This window comes from Sparus aurata, chromosome 14 (genome assembly GCF_900880675.1).
Source record: "Sparus aurata chromosome 14, fSpaAur1.1, whole genome shotgun sequence".
NCBI classification, from domain to species: Eukaryota; Metazoa; Chordata; class Actinopteri; order Spariformes; family Sparidae; genus Sparus; species Sparus aurata.
The window spans coordinates 6,852,907-6,875,113 of NC_044200.1; the positions used below are offsets into that span (position 1 = coordinate 6,852,907).

The 22,207-nt window shown below is 41.9% G+C and overlaps 2 protein-coding genes and 1 long non-coding RNA gene across 4 annotated transcripts in view; 1 reads left to right on the top strand and 2 right to left on the bottom strand.

Moving 5' to 3' along the window:
• The window catches only part of slc38a4 (solute carrier family 38 member 4), a 39,702-nt gene extending 32,574 nt beyond the window's left edge, over nucleotides 1-7,128 (top strand). For both annotated transcript variants that reach the window (XM_030439899.1, XM_030439900.1), the window contains exons 14-16: nucleotides 1,353-1,497; nucleotides 3,021-3,118; nucleotides 3,297-7,128. In XM_030439899.1, the coding sequence (XP_030295759.1) occupies nucleotides 1,353-1,497; nucleotides 3,021-3,118; nucleotides 3,297-3,401 (348 nt within the window). In that variant the 3' untranslated portion in view covers nucleotides 3,402-7,128. The remainder of the gene's footprint in view (nucleotides 1-1,352; nucleotides 1,498-3,020; nucleotides 3,119-3,296) is intronic.
• A 6,759-nt stretch (nucleotides 7,129-13,887) lies between these two features.
• LOC115595745 (uncharacterized) lies at nucleotides 13,888-17,197 on the bottom strand. Its single transcript, XR_003986775.1, has 3 exons — nucleotides 17,032-17,197; nucleotides 16,743-16,884; nucleotides 13,888-13,970 (listed from the first exon to the last, which is right to left on the bottom strand). It is a non-coding gene; the product is annotated as an uncharacterized LOC115595745 (long non-coding RNA).
• A 2,002-nt stretch (nucleotides 17,198-19,199) lies between these two features.
• On the bottom strand, nucleotides 19,200-21,411 carry LOC115595220 (uncharacterized). The gene is made up of 2 exons (XM_030439412.1): nucleotides 21,227-21,411; nucleotides 19,200-21,001 (listed from the first exon to the last, which is right to left on the bottom strand). Exons 1-2 carry the CDS (start codon nucleotides 21,284-21,286, stop codon nucleotides 19,772-19,774), a joined length of 1,290 nt encoding a protein of 429 aa, XP_030295272.1. The 5' UTR covers nucleotides 21,287-21,411; the 3' UTR covers nucleotides 19,200-19,771.
• Nucleotides 21,412-22,207: the final 796 nt, after the last annotated feature.

The following is a 22,207-nucleotide window of genomic DNA, read 5'->3' on the forward strand; positions in this document are numbered from 1 at the left end:
AAGACTAGGGAGTAAATAGTGTGCAAATATCACACGGTGAACTCCAAAGGCTTCACCCCAGGTAACAGGCGGGTGCTGAATACTTTGGAGCCCTGGAGAGAAATGCCGCGTACGGGCTCTAGTTTTCCAAGCCGGCCTGATTATGCAACAGCCAGGCGGGAGAGCGAGAGAGGGGGTGGTGGGGGGGCATCGGTTGTAAAACTTAACCGAGAGATGCGGTTAAATTTTTTGTCATTATCTGGAATAAGAAATGAGTTCTGTCTTCAGCGGTGACACTCTTTTGGCAGCGAGCAGTGAAGCGCCGGCGTCTTCCCGCCGCCTACTGACCGTCCTGACGGAGGTCGCTTGGTTCAGCCTGACAGCGCAGAAAATCCGGTTAATGTGATTTTTTTTTTTTTCTTCTTCTTCTTCTTCTTTTTCCACTGTGCCATGCTAACTGGATATAAATCTTGTGCTTAAGTCAAACTTAAAAGGATCCGAAGGAGGCCTGTGGTGTTGTGCCAGCAGCGGCTCCTGAAAGAGAAAAAGCCTGCACTTGTTTCATCCCCTTTTTCAGAAGCGACTTTCTCTGAAGCCGCTCTTCCGTCTTGTATTTTCAGTCGGCCGCAGCTGTAATTAAATGTGTTGTCACGGCGACTGGTGGCCCTCATTTGCTTTAACATCAGACGAGTAAGTTAGAGAGGAAGGAAGAGAAGCTGGCAGAGAGGGGGGAAAAAAAAAAGTCAACTGCAAGTGATAGCTTTGTGTTAAAACACACCTCCCCCCCTGCAGGCGAGCTCGCCCTGCTCTCACTACTGGCTGATGCAATCCCAAGGTTCCATTGCGCTGCGGGAGATAATCCCCCTGCCTTTTTGAATGGGCGCCGCTTAAGCACCCGCCCCCTCCCTCCTTGCAACCTTTCCCCGTGTGGCCTGCGAGCCGACGGTGCCTTGGGCTTCACCTGATCCGTGCGACCTTTCACCCACTGGAGACTTGAACGAGGCTGCCTGTGGCTCAGCAGCACCGGGCGTCTTAGCTGGGATCTCCTGGCTCTTTTTTCTGTTTCACTCTCTCTCACACACACACACACACACCGACACACAACACAGTAGCCTTGTAGGCCTTGACACACTTCAGTCGGTGGCCAAGTGTTGGAATGAGCCTCGGGGAAAGGCCAGCAGACGTGCAGACTGTGGTTGTTAATGATTTGGCTCTTTTATGGAGACAGATTGTACACAGAGGAGTTAGAGCGTGTAATACATTGTTACATTCAAACAAAACTGTTCTCTGTCCGCTGATGGTGAACTTTTACACCTTTGTTATAACATGAATAAAAATATGGACCCTTGTGTTCTCACCCCCCCCCCCTCCAGATCCGCTCCTCCATCACCACGCTGCTGTTCAGCGGCCGAGAGTTCAGCTGGACCCGCCACATGCTGATCGCCGCCGCCATCCTGGCCTTCAACAACATGCTGGTCATCTTCGTACCCACCATCAGAGACATCTTCGGCTTCATCGGTGAGTCCGGCCTCCCGAAATGCTTTGACAGTCCGTGTAAAATATCAGTTTTTATCAAAAATGTACAGCGCAAGGGACTTTGGGTTCAACTCCCGGCCTGGGTCCCTTTGTTGCATGTCACCTCCCCCTCTCTTTCGCCCTGTTTCCTGTCACCCTCTTCAGCTGTACAATCAATAAAGCCATAAATTCCCAAAAAAATGCTTAAAAAAAAAAAAAAAAGAAAAAAAACGTATCGCATGTCACAAAATCTTACGTAAGGGTTAGACGTGGAACATAAAGAGCCCACCACACGGAAGGAATGATTAAGACCTTGAGTTCAGGGGTCATTTTATTAAGTAAAGACTTTGGAAGTACAGCAGCTTAACATGTCGGGTCGAGTCAGCTGTGCGGTCGCGTGAGCAGTTGGTGACCACCGGATCCAAACGCTCACGTTTTTTACTCTCCCGACGCACACGAATACTTAGGAAGTGCACACATGCGGACGTCTCTGCTTGATATTCAGCCGCTGTTGTGCACAAGTAACGTCTCAAAGGTTAAAGTAGTCATCTCTCTTAGAAAGGCAAAAAGGGAAATGGGTAATGGCGTCCCACTTCCTACCAACAGCAAGTGAAACAGAGGCCCAATTTATCAAATAAGGGTGGGAAATTCGTCCGAAGAGGCCAAAACATTTTTTCCGAGCGATTCAGTTTCTGTCCTACTTTCATCAAATTTCCCAAACCCAGGAAATGACTCTGATCCAGGCCGATATTTAGGAGATCTCCAGAGAACTTTGAAACTGTTGGGAGTTGCCAAGAGAGAAGACAGAGATGGCGTAACGGCAGAGGCATGTGTGAATCAATCTGTGGGAGGAGAGAGGATCATCGGTGAAAATGAGATGTAGACGAACTATTTTGGCAAAAGACAGAAGGCATTCTGTGCATGAAAGGTCTTTGCGATCACAACAGGAAAACTTCAGCGTTGTAAAGTATGATTTGGTCAATTTTGATCGCTCTCGCAGTACCCCTGATATCCCCCAGATTCATTCTTTATCACATGCTACATCTGTGCACCGTGAGTGAAAATGTGTCTATTCATAGGTGCTGAACATTGCAGACCGCGAAATGCAGCACGATGTTTGTAGGGCACGCGACACCGTGTTGGTATTTCAACCACTGAATGTGGTGTCACACAGCTGAGCGTGTCGCAGTTTCGGTTCAAGTTTTCAAGTGTCAACTTTGACAGGCCTCAGCTTAAAAATATTTCCATCATCGGTTAATCTGAGGGTTATTTTCATGATATTCAATGGATTGGTAAGAAAACGAAATGTCAGAAATTGTGGAAAAGGCTCGTCACACTGCAACTGTCTGCAAATCTACAACTCGTCAACAATACTTTGACTTTTGTCAAACACTTTGAGTTGAACTTCCACCGCAGTTTCCACGACTGATCCTGAAACACTTGCTAAACTTGCGCCGAAGTGTCTAAGTGCAAAGAAACTGATGTCTGATTAACTGACTCGGTGTTCTTCCCGGTTGCGATCACAGGTTCATCTGCAGCCACCATGCTCATCTTCATCCTACCTGCGGCCTTTTACATCCGCCTGGTCAAATCTGTGCCGTTCCGCTCCCCGCAGAAGATCGGGGTAAGTGTTCCTTCTCACTGTATCATTTTTCTCGCTCCGTCCCCCCAGTGAGGGGGAGGGAGGGAGGGGAATAACACTTTCCAAACGTGACTCGTGAGAACCTTCAGCGGCCCCCCTGCTCTGTGTCATCACACGTTCGGCTTCATTTAATCCCCCCCCTGTCTCTCTCTCTCCTCAGGCGACCGTCTTCCTAGTGGTGGGAGTCGTCTTCATGATTGGCAGCTTGTCACTCATCGTCCTCGACTGGGTCCACAACCCCTCAGGCTCCAGCGAGGGTCACTAAGCCCCCCCCCCCCACCACCACCACCTCTCGCCTCGTTTTTCGCATTTGAAGCGTGCAGAAAAAACCACCGCACCGCTTCTGTTCTGGTTTTCATCGTCTGGTCCAACAAACGGGGAGCGACGCTCGTCAGCAGTCCCCTTTCCCTTCATCAGATTTTAAACATTGCTCATAAAAGCGCAACGTATAGACATCAGGTGCTGCACCAGGTTAAGATATCTTCATTCTCTCCTCCCAGAGAGAATCACTGGAGGGAGAAGGTTTTTTTTTTTTTTTTGCTCCATTTCATTTTTTTGTCTTATTTCTGTTGCTGTAATGTGACACAATACGAACGACACAATCGAAACCTGGAGAGGGGGAAGCAGACCCTTGTTTGACGTGCCACCAAGACAGCCTGAAATGATCACCATCGTCGTCCTCGCCATCATTTTCATCGTCATTGTCCTTCCCAGCTTTCCAAGAGACAGAACAAACACACCCGGAGCAGATCTGTGGACTGTGACTTGCAGGGCTGGAAAGACGATACGAGTCCCTCAGTCCTCTGCACTTGAAGAAGACATTTGGAGGTTGAGTGTGTCCTCCTCCTCGAACTAAGGAGCCCTTCTAGCATCTGGCGTTTCACTTTGTGTGCAGAGCGAACACACACACACACACACACACACACACATATAGACAGAAGAAACCCTTGTGCCTGTGCATTCAGGCAACCGTTTACGGAAAATTCTCAAAATTAATCAGGCAGTCGCTTCATCTTAAAACAACGTCAATCACGTAGAACTTTTATTCATAAGTTTGTTTTATTTTGCTGCTCTGCTACACATTAACTATCAGAAGCGTTGCCAAAGTCTACATGCACATACGGATTTAGTGGGTCCGGTTCATGCTGGGGCTTCCTCGCCGGCTGTTGTTACCCTGGCTGTGTACACGAAGCAAGGGGATGCTTCCAGTATTACTGTCGCAGAGGGATCGGAACACGGCGGGCATCAATGTACATAATTTAGTGTGTCTACTGAAAAAAAAAAAATGCATGATGTACATAATCTTACTCGGCCTCATGCAGCTCTCCAAGTCGTATGAGGTTGAAGGTCATTTCCAACACTCAGTATCTACACCTGCTGGAATAATTTATTAGGCATTACAAGGGCTGGACTGAAAGGTATTCAAAACCATAGGTTGTTTTTTTGTTTTTTTACAAATAATTTTGAAAAGTACAATTGGTCAATAAAAAAGTGAATTAAATTCAGTCAATAGACTGAAACGCGAAGAAGCTGATTTAAAATATGTAGGCGAGGTGCCAAGACCGTACTGGAATGTTAAAGTCGTGCCATAAAACCCCCGGTCTCTCAAAATGTGATTTAAATGTAAAATAAGAATGTGATCAGGTGCTATTAAGCTTAAAAAAAAGTAGTTTGATATTTTTCGGAATATGCTCTCTTCCCTGGGAGTTCGATGAAAAGATCGATACATCATGTTTTGATGCGACATATTAAGCTAACGTTACAGCCAGCAGGCCAAAAGACAGGAAGCCAAGGAAAAAGGAGTTAGCTAACTCACTGACAACCACAGTTGTTTAGGTCACGGAGTCATTGTTTCCTTTTTGTTCTCAAATTCAGTTAATGAAATGAGTTTAAATTACTAGGCTTTAGAGGAGCTAGTTGGTCAGTTTTAACTTAGACCGAGCCAGGCTTTCTGTTTTCCCTCGCTGTCAGTCTTAACAAGAGGCTTAGCTAACCGCGCTAGCTTCAAATTAAGCTAGGACTCTTTTTTGTTGTTTAAAACAAGCTGATGATTTGTGCTTATTATTTCATCTACTAAAAACCTGAAAAAAGTCTGTATTGAAAATGGACAAGTCAAATTCAGGTAGATCTTGTAGCTAAAGCCCCATAATCTGTTTTGTTGACAAGACCAGGATTGAAATTGTCCGGTCTTCACTCGATCAATTATCAGATAAGAACTTCAACAGTTTTACTTTTGAAATTGTGCCTTTGGTATATTCACGTTCTAACTGGCTTCTAATATCGGTGCCTTCGGTAAAATAAACGCCATCACCAGCCTAACCTCATCTCACCTCTTCTCCGATGCTGTTACGTGTCACGAACATATCCAGCCAAAGTTGACAACATTAATAGATCCTTTGCGGATCTATGTACATGAAACAAATAGATATTTCAAATGAAATAGTGTATCATGTTCATGTTTTTGGATTACAAACGTGGTCTTTTTGGCCAATTGTATATGCTCTGTAAATAGTCTTTATTTTATGGTACACTGACACTCATTGTCTGTGACTGGGTTGTTGGGGGGGGGGGTTCTTGCCTTACAAGTCCTCTGCAATCCAGTGTTCGTTTTAGTACATATATAAATATATAACATGTATTAGATCTTTTTTTTTTTCTTGCTGTATGACAGTAGGTTTGTTTCCTTTATTTGAAGCTTGTATATTTGTAGAAATTTTGGTCTCTATATATCCATTTTCATGGTTTAATGTCTAACTTGTCATATCAGGATGTTTTCATCAACGGCCTACTTCAAAATACGTTTTTTATTTTTTTCCCCAAAAGTCTCAGAAACAAGGCAGCGCGTTTCTGTAGCGTGTTGGCTCATGCCGACCGACACTGGGTCGTAATCAAACCCACAAGTAAGCAGTATTGATGTTGAATGTGTTTTCAAAGACAGTAATGCTGTAATGCTTAACGGAGGCAATACGAGATCATCCGAAGTATTTCATGACCACACTACAGGAAGGATCTTGATAATTCGTTAAAAGAGCGCATGGCTCTAATGCTATTTATGGCACGGCATAACCCATATGCTAACATATAACTGTACAGTTTAACTAACGTGTAGACGTACACCTATACCAAGCTGTAGTTACCTATGCTAAGGGGTTACTGTATACCTGTGCTAACATGTAGCTGTACACCTATGCTCACGTGCTGCTGTCTAAAAAATGCACAAGAACCCTTCCATGCTTGCCAGTTTTGAAGCTCTACCAGGACAATCGTACACAGTTGTAGTTCACACCTCACCGTGGCTTAGAATTTATATCACTGCTGTCATAGAAAAACCTTTTTTTTTAAACCCAGTTTCGTCGAGGTTTTAATTCCATGACATTACTTGAACTGAAGCTTTCCACGGCCTGATTAAAGTCAGCAAGCTTCGTGAGCGAAGGGTCCACGCAAGCCCCTTCAGCACTCGTTACGAATGTTCAATAATGGATTGTTCTCAAGTTGAAAATCTGGCCTACGCTCTCTAAAAAAAATGTTTTAAGGAATGTTTGGCTGTAACTTTGTGAGCCTCCGGCCATCAGTGGCTTATTCTGCTCAACACCAACACCTCTACCCAATGTAGTATCTCAGGTATTCAGTCTGGATGAATTCTTCATAACTTCACATCTCTTCACCTTTTGCATGATTGAGCCGAGCTGTACAATGCTGTTGTATATCGTGCTGGCCTAGATGAGAAGTCGTCCTGTGGATGTGTAAAAACCAGTTCCCTGCTCATTTTGACAGTGTTTAGAAAAGGAGATGTGCAGAACCACCTGCCTTATTTTTGTATGACCCTCAGCCGTGGAGAAGCACTTGCTCAATGTTTCTGCTGACCACAGTGTCTCTGCTTCCTGTGGATCAGGCTGAACATTCAGATTTGTAATTTTACCCAAACAAAGGGGATGTTTTTTGTATCAGTGATGCTGTTTCATTATGATGAACAATAAAAATGTGAAATGAAAGCCTTTTTTCTTCTGCTTTTTTATTCCTCGACTGTCTTAAATTCTTTTTTTAGTTTCTTTTCATTTACGAGAAACTGACTACTGATTATGGGCGGATATAAGTAACATTTTCAAGTCCAAGCAACCTAACGAAGAGTAGAATCACTATTATACAATTCCCATTTTGACTGGGTTGTCATATTCAAACACTAAAAGGAATCCCTTTTTGTCATAACAAGGCTTACATAACGTCTGTCCAGTCTGGCGCCCCCGGGATGTATCAGCCAAAGCCATGTTTCTGGCACAATGATCAAACGATATTAGGCCTGTAGAAATAAAGGTTTCTGTCTAGCTAGCATCTACTGCTGACATGTAACACCAGCTTGTAATGTTCCCAGGCGATCAAAACAAGAGGTGGGGGGAAAAATGAGTTAGGTAACATTTCCATTTGTTTCCAAGTACATTACCTGGGCTCCAAAGTCAAACTGGTCAAAACATATGGAGAGGACCTAGAGAGCCGTGAAAATGGTTACAATGGGGGGAAAACAGTTTTCAGCAAAAATATGTTCAAAATGGAAAGAGAAAAAAACAACTGGAGAAATCTAGAAATCTTAAATGTTTTTGTTAAAGATGTTATTACCTTTGAAAAAAAAAAAAAAAAAAAAAAAAAAATATATATATATATATATATATATATATATATATATATATATATATATATATAATATAATATAATATATATATATATATATATATATATATATATATATATATATATATATATATATATATATTGTATTATTATTATTTTTTAAGTCATAGTTGAAAGAAACCTACTATGACTTTTGCTACCAAAAAGTCATCCCATCATTAGCTCCTCTTTCTCAGAATTTGGCTTTCGTACAATTTTAAGTATAACTATTGGCACTTGAGCATTTCTTTATGTAGACATGGCATTCTTCCAAAGACAATGTAGCGTTACACTACATTCACAATGGCTAACTACATGACTGTGGTTACTAGTAAATAGAGTCAGTTGGCCGATATTATCAGCCATTATTGGCCAACTCAGAAATGTCGGTACCAGTGTGTATGTTGTGATTTTTTGATTTATTATAATGCAGACACAGATGTTTGGAGTGATTTATAATGATTAAATTCCCATTAAGTTTACTTTTAGATAATACATTTTATTGTTAAACTGTAAAACATCCTGCGACTGTTGCATACCTTTGTCAAAAGACTTTGATAACACGATTTGAGCTATCATTGCAAAAGATGTGTCGTTATTGGAATTTTTGATCTCCTAAAGCAGTCCCAAAAAATCAGGTCCGGCTCTGGTCCAACACAAACATTGTGATGCGCTTAACAATGCATTGCACATTTTCTTCTTATTTCTGTTCGTAGATGAAAAAAACATCTGCCATCTCTGACGTCAGTGTGCTAACTGGTCATGGTCATCAAGTTCACTAACATTAATGTCAATGTTTTTTAGAGTTTAAAGTTTCTGTTGACGTCGCGTCTGGGTCGGTTGTTCTGGACAATTGTTCCAGATTTGTATCCAACTTAAAGTATCACATTGATTGGATAATGATAAATCTGTGCCTACAAACTGTTGATGTTTGTTAATGTTTTGGTTAATAGAATGAGATTGTACGGTGTGCTTGTGCAATACACAACACAGTACTCACTTATCTGATGACTGTTTAATCTCCTTCGACACGATTTGCATTAGGCGCGGCTCATGTTTCAGCGTTTCATCAAAACGGAAATCATCCAAAGTGCGTTGTGCAACCGGGGTTTGTATAGCTCAGGCTGCAGGTGTGTTTGTGTTCCTGGGGTGTGTGTGTGTGTGTGTGTTGGCATTGAGAAGGACAGGCGGTGGGAGTGTGAACGCATGCAGCATCGCCAGATCAGGATGCAGGTCACATTCTGCCAACACGGTTTTGTTGTAAATCTGGTTACACAACACCCTCTGAGCTTTGACCTCTGGTTGATAACCTGCTGTATCCTCCCCTCACCCCCGCTGTGCTGTCGGCACTCTCCTCCTCATGCTCAGGACTCCGTTAACACATTTACATCCAACCCTTCTGCCCTGCCGCTCCCCCTTCTCCCCTGTCTTGACGCATGATCGTTCAATTTAATGTAACTCCATCGCTCTGTTCACACGTATTTATTCAAACAGTCTATTATCCAGTTGACCATACAGACCGGATCCTAAGTACACCTGACTGTGCGTGCTAAGTCATGTTAAATGCCCTCATTCCCACGAGTCAGCTTTGTTGTTTATGTTTGATTGATCCAGTTTGTGGCGGCGGATGGGAGGGCTTTGGCACGTGATTGATAGCAACATAGACACATCAGAACAAACCACAACACATCAGGATGCAGGCGATGTTCAGCCCAAGTGTGACTCACGGCGAGGGCAGCCATGTAAGGATTAATCACTGCTCAAACAATAGAGCGCACCGTAGTTTGACAGGGCAAACAGGCAGTGAAGCTGATCTATTGTTTCTGAATGTCAGAAATGTGACTCTGCGAAAAGCTGCAAGGACGTCCAGACGGCGCAGAAAACTATTCAATAGTTCAGTCGATAAAGCGGTGCACATTAGACTCATCACCTCCACGTGAGAATAAACCAACCAAACCAATCGGCTCGTTCTTTGCGAGCTGAGCCGAATGCGGGCATGTTGTTCTGTACAAATTCTTCACAACCCACCTTGACTTGTGCGCTGCTCTTCTGACTGCTGTTTAAATGTTTCATGATTCCCCGCTCCTCTGCTGTATTCTTCTCTGCCGGACTCTCTCCCTCCCCCCCCCCCCCCACCTCCACTCTCCCCAACCCATTTTCCTCCCTGCGTCCCCCCCTCCCCCCCCCCTCCCCCTCCCCTCACCTCTGTCTTCTTTTTATGAGGATTAACTGTGCTGTTCTGTACAGTGGGGTGAATTCCAGGAATACGGCCACCGTTAATAACCTACTATCTGTGTGGGAAAAAAGCCTCGGAAGCACAGATCTGCAGAGGTTTTGAGTCAAACTGATTCACTGGAAAACTGTTAAAGAGAGAGCTCGGATTAGCATTTCCAGATGGGTGCAGCCGACGACAGAAGGAGCCTACAGTAAGAGTCTCGCTAGTTAGCAAGTTAGCAATTATACCTAGAGCCCATAATCAAAAGTTCTTAGGATGATAGTATAAGTGCAACGTGAGGGTTCGTTGGTGGTGACCGGACTACTCTTTATAAAAAATGAGACAGGATGGAGAAGGACAGCTTCATGAGCAGTGCTATTTAATATTCTCCATAAAAATGAACGGCTTCCAACTCATCGACACTTCCTGACTCTCGCGCACGACCCAGAACCGACCAATCAGGATGTCTTACTTTGGCTGCATTGAACATGAGTCTGTGTTTCGAGGTCATGAAATAGGCCTGACTTAAACTGCTCACATCAGCTGCAACCAAATGAAACAGCTTGATCGAGGGTTCAGTTTGTTCGGTTAAGTCAGGCTTTTCACAATAAGCCGAGATTTTCTGAGCCGCCTTTTAAGACACGCCCCTTAAGGAAGTGACCCTCAAATGGCCAACAAAGTGTAAAAACCAGAGGGAAAACTGGGCAAAAGCTTGGTGCTACCAGAGTTCACGCGATGAGATGTTTGAATGTCACATGATCAGCGGAGCAGGTTTATGTAAATCACACTGTAAATGTTTCTCAACAATAAGCACAGACCATAAACCAACAGTTAATTTCTGCTGTCCATTGTTTACATCCTGCAGTAGATTACACCCTGCTCATTTCCAAGTTAAACATTTGGCTGTGACTAATGAGATATAACAGGATCACATGTCGTTTCGGAAGAATCGCCTGAACTCACTGTTACACAATATTCTCGCATGCAAATGATGATGGGACACTGCGTAGTTTTCCTGTGACAGCCAAAAGACTGTTGCATTTCCCGGCTACATTGCTGTACTGCACATTTTCCCCTTTTAATGCAAATTTGGGGAATATGTATTCCAAAAATATATTAATTCACATTTACATAAACCGCCATGTGTTTACAATACACACCCACTTTGGTGATGAGGCATGGTGACACAGCAAAACGGTAAAACGGTGAAGTATTTCTTCACGTTGCTTATTCAGTGTCTTCGGCACCTCCTGTTAAACAAGTCATTTTTTTGTATAAAGAAAGAACAGGCTTTTTTCTTTGTTTTCTGTAAATTTTGAATGCAGTTCAAGAAAAGTTGGCTGTACACTTTGTGTTCGATCCCTTTCTGGTGAAAATACTCGGCTGTAAGGGGAAAAGATCTGGATCACCTTTCATACATTGGTATTATCGGAAGAGCTGGCCACCATGGCTGACTGGCAAGGAAAAGAGTTCACAGCAAATAATAGCTTGACTGACAGGTGATATCCAGGAAGTCCAGTGCCGAAATGTTACAGCCAAGAGTGCCTGGCACCAAACGGCATCGAAATGAAAAGTGAATACAACAGTGTTCATTGTTCCCTCCAGCCTCCACCCTCGCATATCTTTTTTATCACATCAACTTAGCGTTTCTAGCTAATTGTGCCATGTCATGGCAGGTTTTAAGACGACTGAAGCATCTGAACAGGATGATCACAAAACACATGGAGGGTGACAGCAGAGCAATGGTAATAATGAATGGTAATACCTTTTTGTGCTGCCAGAGGTTCCTTTTCACTTTAATAAAGTACCATCAGATGCTCGGTCGCTCCGTGGATTTACATTATGAACTCCATACTGATCCTGTCTGAATCTCTTGACCCTGCTTGTACAATAACTCACATATTTCCTTCTGGCTGTGACTGTCTCTTTCATGAAAATAACACAAACTAAGCCCTTTTAAATGACAAACTGTACATTCCCGCAAAATCCCCTTTCCATTTTGGAATTTTTAAAGATATTGGTTTTGCATCAAAGGGGGTTTAACGCTGCGTCTGTTCTCGTGCCGACAAAACATTTTTTAAGTTATCCAGTGATGTCTGGAGGAGCTCCATAAGACAAAGTGGAGCATCCACAGGACAGCTTCACAGACCATTTCAAAGGATGGTGTTCATGTAGCACACCAAAGTTGTTATGACTGTACAATGACATGTGTGTGACCCTAAGAGAAAGCATTACAGGAGCACATTTACTTCATATTTTGATATTTTTTCGACTTTGTTCCAGCAGAATTGACCGAAAGAGAACATGTGTAAATTCGATAACTGTCAAACATTACTTTTTTGAACTATAAGTTTGACAGCTTGAGCTAAAGCATGGGTTTGCAAAATAATCTGAGAAGTAATTTAAGACTAGCAGTCAAGTAAATGTAAAATGCAGGAAAAAGAACAAGGCCCTCTATTAAGAATGAATTATCTAAAAGCAGTGAGTGGAAAGACTCAATTTGATTTTACTTTTGAAATTAATGGGAAGTGTATTTGTTCAGCACTCATCAGAACCAGTGTTGTTGCCTCCCAACAAACATAAAAACACAACAATGAAACACACAGTAATAGAAGAGACAACAATGGATGATCCAAACACCACAGATGAAAAGTTGACAGCAATGACAACAACGGGGACATTCAAATAGAGCCGTGCAAGACTTTAAGTTCAACGTCAAGAGTAAAGTAAGTGTGTCGATCACATAAATACAATTTAAACACCCTTTTTCGATAAAAATAAGTCTTTAAAAGTGATTTCAAAGAAGACAGTGAAGACAGCCGGCTTTAGTTCCTCAGGCAGGTCTTCTGACAGCTGAAGAGCCCTCATTACAAACGCTGTCATTTTCACATGCGAGGGCGGTGTTGTCCAAGAACAGCACGCTCCATTGAAAGCGCTCGTGTTTTTGGTAGTAGTAATAGTGAACTTAACCTCGACTGCTTAAAGGAGTTTTGTGAGCAGTTCAATAAGATTCCGACGGAATACAATCTCACACTTGCGGATGTATGCAAATTGTGCCCGCTGGGTCGGAAAAAAACAAGAATGTCAGCCATGTCGCCGTAGCCACGCGCAAAGAGCTGTACTGTTCCTTCATCGAAGTCAGGCTCGGTAAGCTTGAGGAGGACCTTCGGCAACAACAAGTTGGATGAAATGAATGTGAACTAGTTTTCAACTGTGAACTTGAGATTGAACCAGAACTTGTTCACTCCCGCCTGTGTCAGCTGCACACTGAGCAAGTTCTTGTGAATGGGGAACTTGCACAACACCATGTGCAAGAGCCAGTCAAACCACCCAGGCTGGCTGTTGCCATATTGTGCATCTGGAAAAGAATTAGGTTGTAACTATTTGAACCAGGCTTATTTGCTAAACTCCACTCAGACATACATTATGGTCAAGAAGCAAACCACCACCAACCACCAGTCAAATACTTCTCGTTTGCATTTGTTACGAATGTTAATGCTATTATTTCATTACAACCGATTATTTCAGGTTATCTTAGTGTTTGTCCCGTTTTTTGTTTTGAGGACTGCATGCTCTCGAGCTGGCATGGACTCCACAAGTTTCTGATGATGAACATGAGGGCACTGAGTCTGAGGCCCCTTTTACACTGCCTTTTGAAGGCGGGAATAATTATAATTCAATTATTCTGCCTTGTTGTCTTTATAAAAGTTACAGAATGGGGGGGACAGTTTTTGGGTTGTGACTTTGAGCAAAAAACTTTAACTGACAATTTGCTCCCGTCCACTACTGTGTTTTTGAAATTACTGTCTTTGGCAATTTATGTTATGTAGTTGTTTTGTTATCTCACTTTTTGTCCTCTCTGTTCTGAATTTGTGTGAATTGTTGCGTCGTGCTCTGGCATCCGGCAGAAATCGAAAGCCTTGCGTATCTGCCACAGGATTGTCCAGACTGCCAGAGCTGCAACAGAGTAGACAGATGTAGTTTTAAAAAAACTTGTGGAGTCCATGCTAGCTTGAGTGCATGTTGTCATTAAAGCAGAGGGCAAAGCACCAAGTACCCAGATATTTTGACACTTGTTTAGTTTGTCTTCAGTATGGACTGAGGCTAAAGAAAAATGTAAATGTTAAAATGAAATTGAAATTTCGCATCTGCAATAACTGAATACAACCCATAATATAGTGGTAACGGAGATAATCATCAACATTTGCCTTAGCCTGCTTTATTTTTCCCTTCAGCTGAAGTGTCATGTCTTTACATGCCGATGGACTGCGGCCATGGAGATTGTGAAATGATCACAATAAGTTTGAAATTACTGAGCATCTATTTACTGTAAATTTCTTTATCTCATCTGAAGCTTTGGACAAGCTTCAGTGGTAAGCTGTCAACTTAGATGCATCTTATTTTGATGAGTTCATACACTTCACTTGGCTGTGTTTTCTTGTGGAAAGCCATTCATGGGAGACACAGAGAGAGAGAGCAGTCCAATGGAAAATACAACATAAAACACCTAGTTTTAAAAGTGGCTGATGCTGTATAAAGAAATACTGTAAGTGATTTACCAAAGACTATTTTTATAATCAATGTCCTGTGAGGAGTTTATCTGAAGAACGTTTGGCACATTCATGCTGGGAATTCTACTCCTTAAGATTATCCATTAGGACAAATTGTCTCACAGTGACCTTTGAACTGAACAATTTGTTGGAAAAGTTGGCTTATCATTGTTTGGTCGGTCATCTTACAACTTGTAAACTTCTGTTACATCGAACATGATGAGTCACGATCCTTTTGTCACTCTGGAATCTTATCCTAGCCACAGGAAGTAATCAGAGGGATGTCATTACTCTAACAGTTAAGATAACAGTCGGTGTTGTAAAAGGCTTCAATCCCCATAAAGTGGTGACAGAGTAATCTAATATAGATAACACAGAGCTGGTCCGAGGTGTTTGTTGTGACAATTCAGCCTTCGATCATCCAGGGGTTACTTCACAGGAATGGTCTGTTTGCTGTACAATGTCCTCAATACAGCAAAAACTTCATAATATACATAACTTTATTTATATTGCATAGTACAGTACTAAAGCAACAGGACAAGCAGCAATAGAATTATAAAGTAAAATGGAAAACTAAAAAAAATGTTATAATAAAATGAAATAGTTTAACATCCAAATGAGCTGTTCCTAGCTGATGTTTAAATAAATTGGATTGTGAACAGTAGTTAACAGTTTAGTTACCATGGTTAGCAAGTGCAACGTTTTACCATGTTTGCCGACTTATTATTGTTATTATTATTGTCAAGAGAATGCGACAAAATAACTATTTTGATGTGATTATGTCTATGTGTTGCAGAGATGTCTGTTGAAGTTAGCATGCTATCCATCTAGCCTAGGCCCATCCCAGTAGCTCCTGTGCCAACAATTTAAACGGCAACTCTTCCCTGGTGCCCAGAGATCCCAGTCCAGACTGCTCGCTAGCTGCGCTTCTATCTGAGCTGACCTGCTAACGATAGCTATAGTTAGCAGTTATTGCAGTGATATGTGGGCCCCTATGCATTTGCAGTATGAATTGGGACAGGTGGCCAATTCTTACATATTGTACCTTGAATTTGCAGTAAACATAAAGCTGAGGCTAAGGGTTAGCTAATGTCATTACTTTTGCGGGTAATTGGTCATAAAAGAAAAATATTGGACACATAAAAATTATGCAAGAATTTTTCTATTAACATAATTGGCAATCTAATGGTTAATTGATGTCAAAGTATATTTTTTTATTTAGTTAGTTAGTTATTTAGTTATTTTTTTACAGTTATCCATCTTGTAGTAATGGAGATATTTTAGTCAACGTGGTGTTCCATTCCATATATATATACTATAATACTTAATTGATTAATCTTCAAGACAATCAAGGGTAAATGTTGAAGCAGATGCCACCTAATATTCATGTGAACACACAGATAAACAGGTGGTGCATAGGATGAGATGTTCCACCATACTGTATTATAAGTTCAGTATATCTATGCAGACATACGAAACTGCAGGGTTTGAGTTCAGTGTTATTGCAAAGATAGCGAGCATTCAGCGTTTTTCTCGGAAAGGGTGTGATGTGCTCAGAGGAGGAAACAAAACAACTGGACGTGTGAGTCTCTGTTGTTGTGAGAAATGCATGGTTGAATGATTTAACATTTGGTTTCATAGTCGCTAAAATATCCCTCACCATAAGGTACATGATGTTTACAAAAGCTTCTTCTCAGGTATTGCTCACCTTTCCACCCTCTGTGCATATTAACTTGGTTTATTTCTTTAACACAGAGTTGATGAAAACAGAGAAGGTCCTTGGTTGGAACTGATCCCAGTGTTTTGACATTTTCAGAAATGTCTAAACTTGCCTTCAAACGGGTAAACCAAGCAACTTTTGGTCCCTTCTCTGTCCTTCCCATCTTGTTGTTTATTTACTCTTCCACAAGACTTCATCCATCTCTTTTTTTGTCTCACTTTGTCAGGGGGACTTAGTTTGTCTTACCTTTGAGGAATGTTTGTTTTTATCCTTCTTTGACATACCCATGACCTGCTGCACTCTTACACTCTTGTATTATGTGCTCAGTTGTCCCAAAGACCCAGAGGAGGTCAGAATCAAGACCGCCCATTTTATACTCTTTGAGAAAGGCTGTGTGTTTGGGTGTGTGTCATCGGCTGGCACGGCTGCCCTCTCGCACTGCAACGTGGTTTCTCTCACCGTGTCGCCATCTTTGCCACTGTGGGTGTGTTTCACGCAGCACCTTCCAGTAAATCAAACAGCCAGCTCTGATCTCTGACACTCGCGGAGTCTGAGGAGCCGCCATGGGCCTGAGAGGAGGTGACCCGAGTCCAACTCCATACTGAATGTATCGAAAACAAAGCAGAAATGTCACTCGGGTTGGCAGAGTGAGGCTATAAAGATATTTCTGGAAGCAGGATGAAGCAGGGTAAAAATGGAAGATTCCTGATTGTTATCATAATAGACAGCAAAAACACCAAATATGTACCTCTTGATAGTTGATTCAGCAGTTGACCGGACAATCTCAAGTCAAGTTCCACTTTCACAGTTGTTCAGAAACCTTCAAGCCCATCGGAGTATTTTTCAGCCAGTAAAAATGCTGCACGTAAGAAAATATATGAAGAATATAGACAACGTGAGAAAAAAGTCCTTAAAAGCTTCTAGGCTCCATGAATTATATTTCCTACTTAATGAAACACTTTACATACTTATATACGTTACAACCCATTACATACAGACAATGTAGACAACTGGAGCTGAAAACTGATATAAATAAATAGACCATAAATTAAAAGAAGAATATCTTTATACTATTGATAACACAAACAAATAAAGTACATTAATTAAATGGAAATCCAAGCATGCACTTTTCAATTTAATGAGAGAGTAATGTATTCCAAGTATCACAATATCAAAATAATGTGACTTTATAACTTTGCCACGACTTCTATTCAATCTCACTGGACGATGTGTATTCTATATTCTGTAAACAATAGTTCAAAATGCTTTATGCGTGGAGGGCTCCTCTTTTTGCGCTTCACAGAGTACACACCTGTTTACTCGGTTTTACTTGAGACCACTCGTGAAGTGTTGTCATGTGTGCACATGTGCACGATAACAGACTAGCTTTCCCATTTATGTAAATTAACTGTTTTAAATGGAGATATTTCTCTCCCCTTCAGTAACCGGTCACCTGAAGGGCATTTGGAGGTTTTTTTTCCCCATTGCTTACATGCCTCTGTGCCTGACGTGGGCTGTGCCGTGCTGTGTGACTTTCAGCTGCTGCTGTGTGTGTGTGTGTGTGTGTGTGTAGTCGTCGGGGGTGTGTATGTGTGCTGAAGGCTGATAGGATACTTGAGGTCACATGATCAGGACATCACACCCTGTGCTTGTTGGCACATTGGAACCTGTGTACACTATAACAACAGTGTATGTTTTACCTCTTTGTGTTCGCTCGGTTTGTGCGTGGCTGTGTTTGGGTGCGCCTCAGGCGCTTGTGACTACGTGTGCGTCGTCTGGCACATGTGACCCTGTTTTTGTATTGATGGATGCAGGATGCTGACCTCAGAGGAGCCATCAGCCCAACCCAGCAGCCTTTAGCGTGTGTCATGTTAAAACACACACATGGACACCGGTTTACACAACGCCAGTCCAACAACACAAATTAACAATCATTTTCTTTTACACTGTCAATTTGTTCCATGTTACTCAGCAAAGTCGTACGGCCATGGTGACATTTGTGGTCATTTTGCTGATGCTGTCATTCAGAGGGAGCAGCGCTGAGTTTAACTCTACACAGCTGTCGTGGAAATTGAATCGGTGTTATGCAACGGCATAATTACCAGATTCTTACACCTTTGGTTAACCACAGTGATGGCATTCACCAATGATGTCCTTATCACCTGTACTATCACAAGCATTCAATTTGACAAGCTCACAATGGCATCTTGCCATGCTTTTATCATGGTTTGGTATAGAGACAATTCCGTCAAATAGTAGGGTTTGTTTTGAGCACTGGGCAGATGCTAGATTTGTTTCTGTTTTGACAGATTGAAATAAGATGTGGAGCAGATGAAAATGTCTTAGTTTTCATTATTTTAATACATGAATTCCCTTTCTCACTGAGCGTTAAGTGTTTAGAGCAAAGACTGTAAACAAAGGGGAACAACTAGCCCAGCTCTAAATCTGACCACCAGCGCCTCTAAAGCTCATTAATGGACACGTGAATTTGTTTAATTTTGATTACGCTGACATAAGCGGCTGACATTAGCTTCTGGGCTAGACCTTCGGGACATGTTGAAGAGCTCAGATATCATTTCTTGAAGAGCAGATTAAACAGAGGCTTAGAGCCAGATAGCTCTGGAGAAGACTCTGGTGCAGAGCCCGACCTTTGGGAGGAATAAACATTCAGAGTCACAGTGGATTCTGCACGGGTCTGAAGCTGTTGGCTGACGGTAGGCGATTACTTTTAAACTTTTGAGATTACAAAGTGGATTTATCTTCACTCCCATTTATTGAAATGACAGCAGCATTGATCTGCGGAATGTTTTTTCTTAACGTTATGTTTAATCTCGAATTGACGTCCTTCCTAACTCTCTGGCTCAATCCCAGAGGTAAGCGACAGACGACCTAATGAAACATACAGTTACGCTTAAGTAAGGTTTACAATTATTCTTTTTATTTTCTAGGATGTTACCTGTTTTTGGAATGTGGGACAAAACCGGTGCACCCGGGGAAAACCCACATCAACACAGGGAGCACATGTTAACTCCAGAAAGAAAAGGCTGAGAACATAAATGCTCAACTTTTTTTGAGGAAACAGGTTCTCAGTGCTGTCCTCGCTCCATCAAAATGCACCTGATAGTTGATTGTTGAGTCTCATCCCCAGGTCATTAAATACTGATGCTTTGGATTGGCGTCTGGCCCGAGCCACCAACCCAGATAGCAAAATTTGTACCACTCACATTCAGTTTCACATACCCAGCCTGAGATTCAACAATCAACTATCAGGTGCGATTTAAATTGGGGGTTTGGAGGATTGTGACACCCTGTCTGCCAATCGATCCATTAAAATCACCCTAATGTGGGCCGGATGACTGTGTCTGGTACAATTTTGCTATCCGGGCGTGGAATGATTAGACTTGCAGAGGCAGAGAGCTGTTTGGTGAATGCAATCTGCCATTAAATCCTATACACAAGAAAAGCTGAATGTAGGATCCCTGCATGAGTTACTCATACTGTGGTCCACAGCCAATGAAGCTGATAAGTGATGTCACAGCCCAGGATATGCGAGGGAACATTCTTGTGATGGCAGGGCCCTTCTTCTTCTTCTTCTGATGCAGCGGTGTTGATCCATTACCAATGTGGAAGACGTCATTGTCAGACATTGATGTGTTAGTCTCTGAGACTGGAGAATCCTTGTTGTTTTTTTGTTCGAAAAACCTGATCCGGTTTTTATGCTGAGTTTTACATTTCAGTGTTTCAGTCTCTCCAGATTGAGAAGAGGCAGGGCTCTCCTGTTTCTTCTGACACAGGGGTGTTGATCCATTCCCAAGATGGAAGCCTTCACCGCCAGGCACCAATGTGTGAGTCTCAGAGACTGGATCAATGTCTTTGCTTTGAAGCTGAGTATCAGAGTTCAGTGTTTCATTCTCAACAGAGTGAGGGGTGGTTGATTTTGTGATTACAGCCAATATGCTGGATATGGAAAGATTCTCGACCACTTCTTCCTCAACCAGCTGCTGCTGTTGTTCAAAGTTGTAAGGTGTCACCTCTATGACTCTATATTCCTGACACATATAGTTGCCTTTGTCCTTATCATTGAAGATCTTGACCAGGCACTTTTTCAATATTTGGGTGACCTGGTAAACCATTTGCCTGGTGTCAGATTCCGCTATTTCAGTCTTAACAGATTGATGCAGTTGTTTAATAGAGGCAGAGTGGAGGTTTGTGATAACAGCCAGTCCATGGTTCACTCCCCTGGCCACCTCTTTAGCAACAAGCTGCAACAGCTGTTGGGAGTTGTCAGACCTCTTCTTCATGTTCACTTTCATCACCATTCCAAGACAGATGTGAAGCGAATATCCCACGCTAGCTTCGACATCCTCTGCTGTCACTGTGGAGTAGTTACGCTCCATCTGTGGAGCCTCAATCCCGTTCCTTGTGACAGAAGTGTTGCAGGAGCTGCTGGCATCTCTCATGGAAATCTGTGCATAGTGGTGAACCTGAGGTGCTACACCAATCAATATCAAGATCGAGACCATTTCCACAATCTTGCAACACATCTCAGTCAGCAGCATGACTGTGTCAGCATCAGTGTTGTCATCTGCCAGGGAGATCCATGCCTCATTTGTTATAGAACTGAGATACATCTCGAGCAAATCGATGAAGGTCCTTGGTGGTAACAGAGGCACATCCAAATCGCTGCATATCTGCTCTTCCAGTTCATCTGATGAAATCTAATGGGAGGAAAAAAACAACCATCATTTAAACCTAACAAGATCATAAGTAGGGCATTACAACATGAAATTGAAAATTGACCCAAAGGAATATAAAGTTGCAACATCAAGAAATATATAGTTTCAACACATCCATGGTTTTTCATAAATGTGAGTTCAAATAGAAGGGTAGTCAGATTTTTCGTTAAATCAAACTAATAACTCTTGGAAATGTAAAGCTCTTACCTTGTCCTCCATGTGGAGGAACGATGTCTCCGTCAAAACGTAACTAGATATGGTCTCCATACAGTAGTTGTCTTGTTGTTTTCTTGTTGAAGATCTTTGTAGTTCTAGGTGAATGTCTATGCCAACTCCGTGAAAGTTGATCTAGTGTTCAATGTGAAGATCTGTAGATTTCTACCAAGATTTGTAAACCTCTGTAAAGCTTTATGTAAAACTTGGCTTTGATGTAAAGAAGTCATTCTAGAACAGAACTCAATGGACCAGAATTCCAGAATTCTAACTGCAAGCGTTCTATGCCCAAATAAGGAGTTTTCAAACACACACAGACACACACACACACACAAACACAAATAAACATGTGTGATTAGAGGAATCTACATTGATTTAATAATAAAATGTATTGTGACTGTTCAGCTAACAACATGTTCAGAATGAAATCTGAATTATTCCATATAAGGATGATTTTTTTGCTATCTTTATGCTTTTGGAAATATTCTGCTTTTTTGCAAAAATAGTTCCATTCATCCTTAAATTGAAACTCTCACTAAAATGCAACTTTGGCTTTTTTTGTTGATGTATATGAGTCAAACCTTTGTGTAAAAACAAAATTACGACGAAAGAGGCACTTTTAAGATTTAGACTACCATATTTTCGTTTTCGGACCAAACTCATTTTCAATGGGAGTGCTTGGGGCACTTTAGCGATAGCATCAAAATCGCTATTTTTAAAAACACTATGAAGGCTCAGCACAACATGAAACTTTGCTCGTAGTATCTCCAGGGTCTCTACGCATGAGCTCGAGCATTGAGACCGTTCAACTATCAAGATGTTCAGCTTTTTAAGCTCTTTCAAATATTTAACTTTATCAAAAACAATCCTCCAAAAATGTTCCCATTATTTAGTGGGAACATTTTCAATTTTGGATCTGCTACTGCCCCAGCATATGTTCAGCTAGAGAAACTATTCAGCTATAAAAATGTTCAG

Coding starts and splice junctions, on each gene's coding strand:
- LOC115595220 (XM_030439412.1), bottom strand. CDS start 21,286: ATGGAGACCATATCTAGTTACGTTTTGACGGAGACATCGTTCCTCCAC. Junction 21,002..21,226: donor TCCTCCACATGGAGGACAAG/GTAAGAGCTTTA, acceptor TCCTCCCATTAG/ATTTCATCAGATGAACTGGA.